General features: G+C 37.6%; 1 protein-coding gene across 1 annotated transcript; it reads left to right on the forward strand.

Annotated features, from left to right (window-relative positions):
• Positions 1-204: 204 nt before the first annotated feature.
• Positions 205-843, forward strand: LOC146003450 (histone-lysine N-methyltransferase SETMAR-like). The gene has a single exon (XM_083141735.1). The coding sequence runs from the start codon at positions 205-207 to the stop codon at positions 841-843; it is 639 nt and encodes a 212-aa protein (XP_082997861.1).
• The last annotated feature ends 14,118 nt before the right edge of the window (positions 844-14,961 follow it).

Raw genomic sequence — 14,961 nt, forward strand, 5'->3', positions numbered from 1 at the left:
AGTGTTAGTACAAAAGGGAGATATACGAGAGATGCAGTAGGCTTTTCTTGGAACTTCCCTATTGTAACTTCCAATTTCTTCCACGGCACGGCGCTGTTATCAGTTGGCAAAGATGGCCGGAGTACTCAGGAAGTCCACGCCATATGAGCAGCGAAGTGTTATTCGTTTTTTATGGTGCAAACAGCCACAGATATCCACAGGGAAATGGAGCCAGTGTACGGGGACAAGTGTTTATCAGTGCGAAGTGTTAAGTGGTGGTGCAAGGACTTTGAAAATGGACGGGAAAATGTGAAGGACAATGAGCGATCGGGCCGACCTCGTTCCTCGCTGTCACCGGACGACATTACCCGTGTTGATGAAATGGTGAAAGCTGATCGACGTGCTCATCTGAAGGACGTTGCCACTGAACTTGGCATTTCCTATGGTAGTGATTACGACATTGTTCACGATTCGTTGGGATACCGCAAGGTGTCGTGTCGGTGGGTTCGTAAGCTTCTTGATGATGTTCACAAGGGCAGGAGAATGGTCATGTCACTGAACCATTTGCAGCGTTACTTCGACGAGAGTGACAGCAGTTTCCTGGACCTCATTGTCACTGGCGATGAAACGTGGATACTGCATTACACTCCCGAGTCAAAACAGCAGAGCATGGTGTGCAAACATACCGGCTCGCCAGTAAAGAAGAAATTCCAAAGAACACCATCGACCGGTAAACTGATTCTCACATTGTTTTGGGACAGTCGAAGACCGCTCCTACTGGATTTCCTCCGAAAAGGTGAAACCATCAACGCAGAACGCTACTGTCGCACACTCTCCCATCTGCGAGCAGCCATTAGGAAATAGCGCCAGCGTATTCGTGAAGTGAGCAATGTGGTCTTCCTCCATGACAACGCGAAATCGCACGTGGCGAAAAAAAAACAATCGCCAGTCATGCAGGTGGGAGAAGCATATCCCGTACAGCCCAGACCTAGCCCCCAGTGATTACCATCTTTTTGGTCCATTGAAAACGTTCCTGGCAGGACAGAGGTTCACGAACGACACCGAAGTGCAGAACGTTGTTCGTCGTTGATTCCGTGATCAGCCGGCCACCTTCTATGTAACAGGCATTGCGAAACTTGTACGGTGGGACAAGTGCCTCAACAGGTGTGGTGATTATGTGCAAAAATAGCAAAAGAGTACGTAGAAGATTGTGTATATCTTGTTTTTCTTTTATGGTTTGTAATCTGGCAATAAATAGTTAGGCGCAATGACTTTTTGATTTGCCCTCGTAGATCCAAGATCGTGATGGAAATACTGATTTTCGTACTGCCTTTTTATTTCAGACACTTAATGTTCCTAGAGTGGAAGAGGAGAGAAAACCAAAGGAAACACTGGAAGAGAGGCCAGAATTCAGGGAGAGGAAGAGGAAGACCTAGAATAGAATGAGAACAATATCTGTCAGAGATGGTTACAAAATAAGGAAGACTGTATCACAAGTTCAAGATAGGAAAATGTTTAAATGATTGTAGGACCCCGACGCCCAGCAGCACAAAGGGGAAGAAGAAGTAAATAAGTAAGTAAGAAACGAAACGAAACGCCAAAGCATGGAATGGCGTTCTCCTGCATCACCCCGTCGGAAGAAGGTCAAGACGAAACAATCACGCATCAAGACGATGCTTATCACTTTCTTTGACAGTGATGGCATGATCCACAAGGAATTCCTGCCGGAGGGAACAACAATTTTTCCGCCTTGACCTTCTTCCGACGGGGTGATGCAGAAGAACGCCATCCCATTCTTTGGCGTTTCGTTTCAGGGTCGTACCTCACACACCAGCTCTCATCCTCTGTAGCAATGCATTGCAAGAAATTTGGATCTAAATCCTCCAGGTTTCTTTCTCTTCCCACGCCTCAAAATCGCTTTGAAAGGTCAGAGATTTGAGGATATTCCGGACATCCAACGGAACGTGACGAGGGTCTTGAACACCATCCCGAAAGAAGACTTTTCTAAAAGTTTTCAGGACATGTACGGTGCATAGCCATGGGAGGGGACTACTTCGAAGGACAGTAAGGTAGGTTTCATTAAGATTGATTGATTGATTGATTTAGTTTATAATACCTCGCGTTTTGTGCCTCTTGGCTAATTTGCGAAGATGGGGATGAGTGATGAAATGATGAAATTGATGAATGGACATTCACAAACAACCAAGCCCAACCGGGATTCGAACCCGGGACCCTTGGCGTCGCAGAGCGATGTGCTAACCACTCGGCCACAGGGTCGGGCCGGTTTCATTAAGAATTCGTCTACTTTCGATATTCAGGATCATTCACCGAACTTTATTGTCAGAGGTTGTATATATATATATATGTATATATATATATATATATATATATATATATATATATATATATATATATATAATGTTAAAGTAGTATTTATGAGGAGGTTAAAGTAGTTTAAATTTTGTTAGAAATTTTTTTAATAAACTATATATACATGTCTCATCCACTTTTCTGGAAAGAACTATAATCATTTGATAATTACCACTGTAATTTTTGGATTGAAATATATGTTTCATATGAGTATGAATGTCCCAAGCTCTCCAAGTCAGAACGTCATTACACTTACAATAAAACGAGGTTATCTGTCCCACCATTCTGTTTGTAGACTTCATTTCTTCTGTCTGTAAATGAGACACCCACCTGACTGGAGTTCCCAGCCACCTGACACTGTAATTCCCTGGGATTCACTTTCTAATATCTGAAATTGACTTTTGTAAAGAGTGAAAGTAGATTTTTGCATGTCAGCGTTGAAATTGTAGCTCTCTAACTAATAAACTTTTCTGTAAAAGTTTACTCAATTATTTCTAAGAAGGCATTATTAAATTGTACCTCTGTTTCACAACACGTGTCTCAAATTCTTTCCTGTTGAGAGAGTAATTTCGAGACAGCCAGGGATCTTGTGTTTAAATTACTGGTAAAAGTGCTAGCCAGTATAAGAAATATGGCTCACATGACTTCAAGTGCAACTACCAACGCTTCATTCCAGGCGAATACGAGTATATGCATTTCTACAAAAAAATCATTAGGCAATTAACACACACACACACACAACCACTTATTAAGCGACAAAGTAATGATATCTAGCAACATACATTAGGCTATCCAGTCCGCGATCTAATAACACCAATAGTATCCGAGTACCGAAATGCAATGAGGCAAGATATGGATCAAAATCCCTGTCATCTCTTGCAATTCAAGCGTAGAATCAACTGCCTGTAAAATGCAGAAAGAGAGTAATTTACCCAAATGTAAACGACAATGTTTATTTTCTTTTATGTCTTATGCTTTTCAATTATATAAATTGTAATATTTCATATTATGTATATTTTTAATCAAATAACATAAATGTACATTAATTCATCTAGGGCAAAAAGCTGTTTTTATAGTTGCAGAATCAATGTAAAGTGAAATGTAAGCTTAAGTGTAACCCTACTTCAAATTAATAATAATATCAACAACAATAATAATAAATTATACTGGCACAACATCTACATTATCTTCCAGCTCCCTCGCCATGAACTTAGAACTTACTTAGGATTTGTTTATTTTACTTCTCATTTCTGCCACTTTGGCTAATCGAAGATGAGGATGAGCAATGATATAAAGAAATTGATGCAGGGACAATGACAAAGAACACCCATGCCCAGGCCTGAATTAGAACCGAGAGGGACATCTGGCGTCTTAGCGTGCTGTAGTCCATCACGGAGGCTGGCAAAAAGAGGATGTAAACATTAAATCAATTTCAATTTGGTGAACTCGCACGCTACATATTGTAAGACCTAGAACCTTTGAAAACTAAAATAACGGGAGATCCCCTGCGCATGGCATGTTGAAAGTGATTGGATGTTACTGGAAGTCTTACTGGAGAGCTCCCCTGCGGGCAAATCACGGCAGCAAATTATATGTGGTCGTTTGGTGAAGGAAATTAGTAGAGGTCATCAGCAACGAGGCGACGGAGATAGACGGGAGGGGGATGAGGGGAAGGAGCTCACCTGAACAGAGCTTTGGTAGGTCAATGGGATGTCACTTTTGGACATCAAATGGAGTTACTCAACGAAAGCTTTTAAGGTTTCTGCCGTTTCTGGACGTTTGCTTCAAATTCAGTGTTGGCATCTTACGAAGCAAATATAACTCTAAGAGCGAGACTTCCCATGTCTGAAAGCGTCGTAGAAGTGGAATTGTAGATCGAAAAAAAATTAAAGCCACGTAGGAGTTAAGTAGACTTCCCACATTCGCGATGTTGGTAGTAGATGATGGTCCCTTGTTACGTTTCATTAAAGTTTGAACAGTTTGTTTTCATACGAATATTTAGGAGTATGATAATTTGAATAATAGTTTGGATCAAAATCTTCTTAGTTAATTTTCTTCCCGTTTTCTATTTATCCATTTATCTATTTATCCACGTCTCGTTAATACATGAGAATACATTTTCCTTGGAAACTTTGTTGCCAAGAAATTGCTCTCTAGCATCAAAAATTATTTTTTGTTCACACATTATTTTTGTTCAAGTACAATAAATTTTATTGGAATCTACAGGGGAAAATCATACATTCCACAAAAATGTATTATGAAACAACGGATTTTCCAGGTAAAATCACAGAAATAACACATGTTGTTTTGTTGTACTTATAAAATCTGGTACATTACAGAAGAAATGAAATAACTACCAGTTAATGACTAAAGTACTCGAAAGCAATACTTATATTCAATCATCTTGCCGATACAATACAAACACGTATTTTCTACCTATTCTAAATTAATTCGACAAAACGCTTAAATCGTATTACACACGATTTCTCACACACGCACAATCACACACACACACACACACACACACACAGTGATGTCCAAGAAGAAAATTGCCATTGTGAGCGCAGTATTTTGACTTCTGCCAATGTATATTCAATTTTTTAGTTAAACTCAATATCCCACACGAGTATTCTGATAACACGCCACACAAGTATATCTGAAACAAAGTCATGCTTTCGTATACTTCTTTGAAAAAAGAAAACATTTACTCGCTTGTGGTTCGCTTCTGGGAAACTTTTCTACACACTCCGATACCTTTGGCATAAAGCTGCATGGTTGTAGATTTTCACAAACATTTTGTATAATAAAAAAATATAAAAATACTATTTTTGAATCTTAACCTTTGATTGTTATTAACAAGATAATTGTAACTTTCAGCCACGTGGATTTATTTGGCATTAAAATGTTTAGTTCATTGATATTATTTAAAATTATTTACCGAGCATGTATAATTTAATGTAGTAGAAATTGGATTGTATGTTTCGAAATGCGAAAAATGAAACCAGTTCATTTAATAAATGCGAAAAGTCAAATAATAAAAAAGAAGCTGTACACAAAGGAAGCTGTTTCATTACCTGGTAAAATAGAAATATGATTTAGTTAACTACTGTTAAGTCTGAGATAGTATCAGCTCAGCTGATATATCATTGCTGAAATATGGGCCATCCAAAATTATATTTTACGCAAATAACTTTTCTAGGAAACTTTAAAAATATACAAAAATAAAGATAGATTAAAAATAATAATATTTCCTCCAAATATAATTTTGGTGAAGTTTACAACTTTCCCTGGAATCTGTGAAGCAAGGCCTCGCAAAATTGTAGAGAAGGGAAGGGGGAGCGAGTGGGTGGAGTAAGCTGTGTGCGCTGCTGCCAACGGCTTGTAGCTTCAGTTGCGGTTTAACCTTTCAGGCAGGCGTTCATTGGTCAAGCCCTCTCGAGTCACTACTTGTTTTCGTTTGCTTGCTGCAGAGGTCCGTACCAGGGGTGAGGTAGACCGGAGCAGTACGGATCACAGGACATCACGGATTGATTTAAGGCTATCGGAACGTAACTCGAAACGACAGCCTGAACCAAGTTGCAGTAGAGAAAACAGCAATGACGCGCAATGCTTGCTATCACGACAGAGAGTGGCAACGCAAAAGAAAGGGCAAAACAATATTTCACATCACTTCTCAAAACACGTTGCAACAATGAAAGTAAAACCGAACTCAACAAAGGCAGATGAAACCTACTTCAAAGTACAGGATACAGCACGAAGAAATCTGATCTCTAGTGCAGACATGGTTGTTTACAAGCCTTGCAGATTTTGACATTTCATGCAATCACTCAAGAAGTACACAGATGGGAGACTGAATTATCTGCTAGGTCTGAAGTAAATGGGATTTCCATCGTTATCTAAATGCTGTTCCGAGAAAACAATTTGCGTGTGCCATATGTCCGGTTCCACCACTTTAATGCAACACTTGCCTTACTAGCAATAATTCTGATTTCATCTCATGTTATAATTCTCAAGTATTTTTATTGTAGCTTAAGTCATACTGTAACACTGTCACAGGTGAACCCAGAAATTAAATAGAAGAAAACTATAACAACAGGATATTTTCATGTTCTTTGTATGTTTTATGCATATTTTTGATTTGTCCAAAAAATAATAGTTACACTCTTTGAACTTTAATAACAGAGAAACTATTAAAGATGTCTTGACTGGACTTTTTGCATTTGAAGCTGCAATGTCTATGTTGAGCATGTACGAGAGCATATAGGCGTTCTTTTGTTTTTAGTTCTGTCAGCCTGCCAAGTGGTAGTAATTAGTGTATACAAAATGGCAGAGGTGAAAAATAATTCTTTCTAGAAACGTAAGAAGAGTTGAATATCCATCCAGATCTCCTGATTTAAAACAGTTAAATTACTATCTGTGGGGAACTGTGATGAATGCTGTATACGCCACAAAGCCAGAGACATTGAGTGACGTGAGACATGCAATTGAGACAACCTACGCTTCCCTTCCCGCAGAAACAGTATCTGCTGTTTATCGATCTGTTCAGATTCCACATAATGTATCTTGTCAATGGTGATCATTTTGAACATCTGTAACTTTAAGATTTGTGACAACTAAAAAAGTTCGTGCTCGCTGTTATTAGAGTTCCTGTTATTGACGTTCAAAGAGTGTAAACACTATTTTGGGACACTCTGTATGTATGCATCCACGTGACGAAAATTCACGGTTGTCAAAATTATTATTTGATTGATTGATTTATTTATTTTGTGTTTTAAGTCCACTTTATGCTCAGTAAAGCTAATCGGGACTGGACATAGAGTTTAAATTTGGTTCCGAACTACTATGAGCCTCCTCCGGGCATCGAACGCATTTATTATTTATAGTACACCCAATGGCGAAAGAAACAGTAGGCAAATTGTCCACCACTATTTTCATTCGGTCTGTATTACACAATGTGATGAGTAGGGCTAGGATTTTCATGACTTAGCATATTCCTTTGGGTAAGGGTGGTGTGTTCCCTAAACATATAGAAATTTATATTATGAAGAAACTAACTAAGGTAAGGCGCTTTTTAAGGGCATATTTTGGCATATTTGGCCATTGCTACGTGATAGAGCATATTTTGATGGATTTTCGGTCATATTCAGCATATTTTCGCTTTTTCAACAAATGTACAGTCATTTCAGAATTGCATTTGTTCTTACTCTCATGTTCACTCGAGTTTTTTTTTTTGGACTGCAGCAAAATCTTTTACATTTTCATTTGAAAATTTACAGAAAGTATTCATTGTGCATTGCAACTCAAGGCCTATAGAGTGAACTAAAATTAGTACGTATGTGAAAATATGTCAGCATTAATTGATATTGACGTGTAAAACAGTCCAGTTATAAGGGCATATTTTTCAGATTATGGTGCATATTTTGTACAATTTTAGGTCATAAGAGCATATTTTATTTGGCATATTTTGGTGATTTTTATATCATAAAAATCCTAACCCTAGTGATGACAATGAATTGAAATAAGCAGAGAAGAATGCCTGCTTCAAACGAACATAATTTCATTCCTTAAAACAACACAGGATGTAGAATAAAAAAAGTAATAAAAATAGTGGTGTACAATTTGCCTACCATTATCTTTGCCGTTTACTGTACGATATGGATAGAGTAGGTATCCTCTGGAGTGCAAATTTACGAATTATTTCTTTAATACACATCGCGCTACGACGGCAGGTGTCCTAGGTTCGAATCCCGTCCTGGGAGTGGATGTTTGTGAGTGTCCATTCATCAATTTCATCAAATCATCACTCATCCCCATCTTAGCAAATGAGCTAAAAAGTGGCACAAAAAGCGAAGTAAAATAAAGCAAATCAATCAATCAATCTTTAATACAAAAGACCAGCATGTCTCTTTATTGTTGTCGCTCCAGACAAAAAAGGAGGTAACAAAGTACGGAATACAGAATTTGCAGGAAAACTGTCCAGACAATGACCTACACAGATGATGTAGACTTGCAGGCATGTCCCTGTCCTTTGAGAGAGCAGCAAAATACTTGGATCCAGTGATAAATAACGAGAAGACGTGTACATATCTAGTGGGAAAAAACAGGATTCCCTGGAACGCTCTCCCTTGGAAACTGTAATTTCAGGAGGTTTGACAACTTAAGTACAGTCACCGGCATGGAACACCTAGATCCTGAAATACTCGCTTCACAGCAAGGCGTTGTGTGGGTTGCCTATCTCTACGGCGACAAGTAGGTTTTAATAGCAAATTTTCAATGTCAATTTCTTCCTCCACCGTAGAGATAGGCAACACACATAACGCCTGCTGTGAAGCGAACATTTCAAAATCTAGGTGTTCCATTTTTATTGCCTGGTCTTTTATTTTAAATGAGGATAACAAGAGAACTCCTCTACTGGCTTTAAAACATTTCAAATAAAAATTTCTACACTCTGTCCCAGGCATCTCTGGAGCAGGCGGACGAAAACAAGTCTCTGCGCAAGTAGTGACGCAAGGTTGTTCCACTAATGAACACGCTAGAGGAACGGTATTGGGTGAAAGGGAGAGGAATCGATTGCAGTTACCATCCTTCGAGCATCGTGTACTGCTTCGCTCTGCTCACTGGGTCCCCTTCTCTTCGGCTATGCAGAGCTTTGCTCCAGAGTGCAACATAATATAATATGTGGCAGTAGATATCAAAATCTCAAGAGATAAAACTAACTAACTAACTCTCTAGCCTTCTTAAACCCAAAGGTTCATGGCTCCAGTAACACAGGCCTTCCATCTGTCCCTATCTTGAGCATGATCTATATACTCTTTTCCATATCTACCGATTTCCTTTAGGTCCATCTGAACGTTGTCCCTCATCTTCGTCTTGGTCTTTCTACAGGTCTCTTACCATCAGGTTTCCCTACAAGAATCCTGTAAACTCCTCTTTCCTCTCCCATTCGTGCCACATGGCCTGCCCACCTAAGTCCATTCTAATAATATCTGGACATGAATACAAATTATGTAGTTCTAAATTATGTAACCTTCTCCACTCACCTGTCTCCTCATCCCTTTTAGGTCCAAAGATTTGCCTAAGGATCTTATTTTCAAATACTCTCAATTTATGTTCCTCTTTCAATGTAAGGGACCAAGTTTGACATCCATATAATACTACAGGCAAAATTACTGTTTTGTATATTTTAACTTTTAGTTTCTTAGATATTAAACGAGACGACAAAAGTTTATGAAGAGAGAAGTAACATGCATTTCCTGAATTAAGTTTACTTTTCATTTCTTCTTTAATATAATTTTCATTTGTTAATATTACTCGTAAGTATTTGAATTTGGAAACTGGTTCAAACGAGTTGTTATCAATAATTAGATTTTGATTATTACCTAACACTTGGTTTCGGCCTGTAAGCATATATTTAGTTTTCTCTTTCGGAACTTCCAAATATTTTAGCATTATTCTTAATTGTATTTATATCATCCCCTAATAAGTTTACATCATCTGCATATGCTAACAACTGAGTCACACCGTTTAATTTTAGTCCTTCTTTAGTTTCCTTTACCTTCCTTACAGCATATTCTAAGGCAAAATTAAAGAGCAATGGAGATAATACATCTCCTTGTTTTAACCCATCATGAATTGTAAATTTGTCAGACACATTAATACCCAAACGAATTTTACTTTCTGTTTCACTGGTGCATACCTTTATCATACTAACAAGCTTCTTAGTTATTCCAAACTCTACTAATATATTATATACTTTATCTCTTTTGACCGAATCATATGCTTTTTTGAAATCAATGAATAGCTGACTGACCAGCTAACAATGAACAGCTGATGGACATTTTGATTATATTTCCACAATTTTTCAAGTGTCTGTCTGATGTGAAAAAATTGATCTGTTACGTTTAAATCCACATTCATAATCATCTATAATTGCATTAGCATATGGGGTTAGTCTTGTTAAAAGAATGTTAGATAATATTTTATATGTTGTCAGGGCCGGATTATGGTTGGTACTATTGATGCTGCAGCATTAGGCCCATTCCTGAAATAGGCCCAGATGAAAACAGACGAGAATTTTCCAAAAGCTGAACAGTTTTTATTTGCTATATTAACCTGAAAATAAATCTTAGAAAGAAATTTGGAGCACCAATTTCGGACGCCTAGACACAGCTTTCTTATTATACAGTTCCTATTATTCCTTGCGCTGTGACGTAACTATAACGTCCTTGTGTTTCTTGTTCATCGAAAATTTCAAGCATGAGGCCCAATTTTGTCTTAATCCGGCCCTGCATGTTATTGAGAGTAGAGAAATTCCACGGTAATTATTGAACTTAATTTTATCACCTTTTTATACACTTTCCACTGTTGAGGGATTTCTTCTTTATTCCATATTAAACAAATTAATTTATGAATTTGACATATTAACGAATTCCCGCCATATTTAATTAACTCAGCTGGTATTAAATCAATGCCAGGTGCTTTGTTATTCTTTATTCTTTTAAAAGCATCTTTAACTTCAGTCAAGTTAGGTTCTGGAACTATAAGTTCTGCTGTGTGTACTTCATTTACTTCTGATTTACCTCCTACATGAACATTTAAAATGTCATTAAAGTAGTTCTTCCATCTATTTAGAATATCGCTTGGGTCAGCTAGAAAATCACCGTCTTTATCATTTATCAAGTTTACTTTAGGTTGCCATCCCTTTCTGAATTCATTTACACCTTTATATAAATCTCTGATATTTTTGTTCTTGCTGTTTGTTTCAATTTCGTTAATTTTGCTTTTCAAGTAATCTCTATTTTTTACTTCTAAACGTGCGGTTAACTTCTCTCTTTATTCTATTATAATTGCTTAGATTTGTATCATCAGAATTATTTAACTATCTAAGTCTAGCCTGATTTCTTATTTCTATTAGATTATGACATTCATTATCATACCATGGCTTACTTTTTCTTGGTTTATGGTATCCGATACTTTCTTTAGCTGCTGATTCTATTGCGTTACGTATGTGCTCCCAATTCTTATTTACGTCTGTTCAATTTATATTTTCATCATCATTTAAATTCTGTAAAACATCAAATCTATTTGACAGTTTAATTTGGTAATCTTTCTTAATTCTTTCATCAGCAAATTTTCCTGTATTAAATTTTAGAACTTTTAGATTTTGTTGCTTATGATTTATCACTGCGAGTCTTTCTCTTAATTTAGCAATTACTAAATAATGGTCACTGGCACAGTCAGCACCTCTATGTGTACGAACGTCAATTATACTAGTATGCCTTCTCTTATCAATGAGAATATGGTCTATCTGATTATGAGTTTTACCATCTGGAGAAGACCAGGTATATTTATGGATATCTTTATGTTTAAAAGTGGTACTTTTCACAATTAAATTCTTTGAGGTTGCAAAAGTAATTAATGTTATACCATTATCATTACTTAATTCATGAAGACTTTCTTTACCAATCGTGGGTTTAAATGTCTCTTCTTTGCCAATCTGTGCATTACAGTCACCTAACAGAATTTTCATATCATACTGAGAAAATTTATCAAAGACCTGTTCTAACTCTGTATAAAAATCATCTTTAGTATTATCATCTTTATCTTCCGTTGGTGCATGTATGTTTATTAAAATAATTTTACACCACCTACCCTGTAAATCTGCATATGATATCCTATCATTAATAAATTCTACTGTTTTAAGAGCCGAGATAATTCTATTATTTATGAAAAAGCCTGTTCCAAAATTATGATTTTCAGTACCACCATAGAAAATGGTATAATTTTTAGTTTTACAATTCCCTTCTCCTGGCCACCTAACTTCCTGAACAGCTACTACATCTAATTTATACTTAACTATCTCATTAACTGTACACAGAAATGCCCCAGGCCGGTAAAGGCTCAGAACATTGCAGGTTCCTAATCTAATATCCTTATTCCTAATGTAGATCTTATCCTTATTCCAGGGACCTCCCAAAGTAGTCCCCGCCCGGAGATCCGAATGGGGGACTATTTTACCTCCGGAATATTTTACCTTGGGAACATCCATGGCCTCATATTGCTATTTCTTGACATGTCTTTTTACAGTGCAGAGTTGTCAGCTCTACGCCTAACCCCAAATATGAATGGAGGACCGCACCTGTCGTTGGTCAGCGGATCCCTCGGATCTAGCTGGGAGGATCAAATTGTAGTCCACCAACCATACCCCACTTCAGCCAATTGTGGAACTCTCATAGAGCCATGACAGGACAGCTCTGTAAATCCCAACAGAGCAACATGTTGACCATTTCACTCTGTTGGTTGACTAACTGCAGTGAACAGGTCACTGGGGGATGAGGTCGTCACATCCCTACGCCAAAAATCTCAAGAGATGCAAGGACTATTTGAGGAAGATCTAAGAATGAAAGAAAATCTTCATGAATTACTAGGAGATGTCAACCTTGTAAAGTTAATAAAGTTATGTAGTCTCATATGGGAAAGTCAAGATTAAATGAAAATATAATGCAAGGAAGACATTCTTAACTAGACCCAGGGAAAAACGTCTAAGAGGACGACACAGACCACAAGGGAAAGATGGAATTGAAGAGGAAGCTTCAAAGGCTGGTTACAGGAATTGGAAGAGCTTCTACTGCAATCGAAGCAACTGGCAGAAAAAGTTAAACCAACCCTCAAGTCTTGCACCCACCTCCATCTCCCGAACCTCCGCTATACTACATTATTTAAGTTTGATGGCATAGAGTAATGGAAATGATATGAATGAATATAAACAATATATACAGGGCCTCCCCGATGGCGCAGTGGTAGCGTCGTTGCCTTGTAATCAAGGGGTCACGGGTACGATTCCCGGTTAAGGCACATAGTGGTTTGGAACCCCTTTAAACTCTAGGTCCAGTCCCGATTAGCCTTGCTGTGCATAAAGTGGACTTAAAACACCAAATCAATCAATCAATCACTCAAACAATATATATATATATATATATTTCACACGTGTAATTTCATTTCAGTTACAGTAATTTATGTGGACATTGGAGGAACGTTATAACGTCAAACTGCGGAAAGGTTTTTTGAGAGAGCAACACTATTATGGGAAAAAAATATGCCTCGCCCCCTCTTTCCCCCGAAAAAAAATGCTTGCCCCTACTTGGAAGAAATCTTATACACGTGAACAATACAGGTATGTACCATGGATACTAAGAGGTTCCGATTGCTCGTAAGATGTATATCACTGACTCCTAGTTCAATGAACATACTTTTGGTTACGCTTCTTATGATAAATGTATTTATCTGGTACAGTTCATGAGATAACGCCCAGTCTTCCGTCTATTTCACATAGTGGCCAAAGCTGTGAGCCAGACCTGATTAATGTAAATTATCTATTGTTAGTCATCTTTATCATTTTCTTGTCTGTAATATCGCCCAGGGTAAATGGACAATTCTGTGTAACCATTAAATTGTGTAAGTTGATCTGTATAACTTTTATACTAAAGTAGAAATCATAGAACTTAAGACCTTCTGTAAACAAAAGAACGTGTACCTTACACTGTTGCCAACTTATGAAAAAAAAATAGCCACAGCCTACAAGCTGCAAAGACATTCCTTGTTAGCCGACGCGGAATAAGTAGTGTTTCGTTGATGACCTGTTGGAAGTTAATGTACGTATGTAAAAAATGAAAAATCAAAATGTACGTCTTTCCTGGTGACCGACTTTCGGGTCGCCCCAGAAGTTCCCTGGTTCGAATTCCGACATGGGTGTTATTTATGAGTGTCCCTTCATCAATTGCATCTAATGATCACTCATCCTCATTGTCGAGAATAACCAAAAGTTGAAGAAAAGCGACGCTAAATAACGAAAATCAAATACATTTACATCTTATTCCCCAGGAGGTAAGATGGTTCCTTGCTAAAGGATTATTTTATTTCTTATCTTTTTCTAAAAAAAAAACTCTTGCTAGAAGAATGTGACACATTGAGAAAAATTACGTTTTTAAAGCGGGGTTTGTTGATTAAATTTATTTGGTGTTTGAAAGTGTTATGATTTATTTTTATAGATAATGAAAGTAAGCTAGTTCATATGATTTAATTGACTAAATCAATAATTTTTAATTACAGAAAGATAATGAAAATAAGTAATTTCGAATTCAAATGTCACCTATCTTATAATCGTCTTCATCTTCTCCGTACCTAATGACAAATATGTGCTTGTCCTAGCGTGCTTGATCTACGCCTCAATGCAACGCTATTTTTCTCCTGAGTGTACCTCAACGGCTCTAAAGTTACTTCATCCAGAAACACACTCGTATGTTCTTTTCACCCCGTTCGAGCCGGACCCTGTGGCCGAGTGGTTAGCTCATCGCGCTGCAACGCTAGGAGTCCCGGGTTCGAATCCCGCTCGGGCTTGGATGTTTGTGTTCGTCCAAATAATGAGAAACAATGTCAATAAAGTGGAAATTGACATGTGTGAAAATGTAGGAATGTGTGAATGACGGAGGATGCTGCCGAATAGGGCTATTTAAAAAAAAAAAATTGTTAGCACATCGCGCTGCGACGCCAAGGATCCCGGTTTCGAATCCCGCTCGAGCTTGGATGTTTGTGAATGTCCATTCATCAATTTCA

Source organism: Lepisma saccharinum, chromosome 20, assembly GCF_977018435.1.
Source record: "Lepisma saccharinum chromosome 20, izLepSacc3.1, whole genome shotgun sequence".
In the NCBI taxonomy this organism is placed as follows: domain Eukaryota; kingdom Metazoa; phylum Arthropoda; class Insecta; order Zygentoma; family Lepismatidae; genus Lepisma; species Lepisma saccharinum.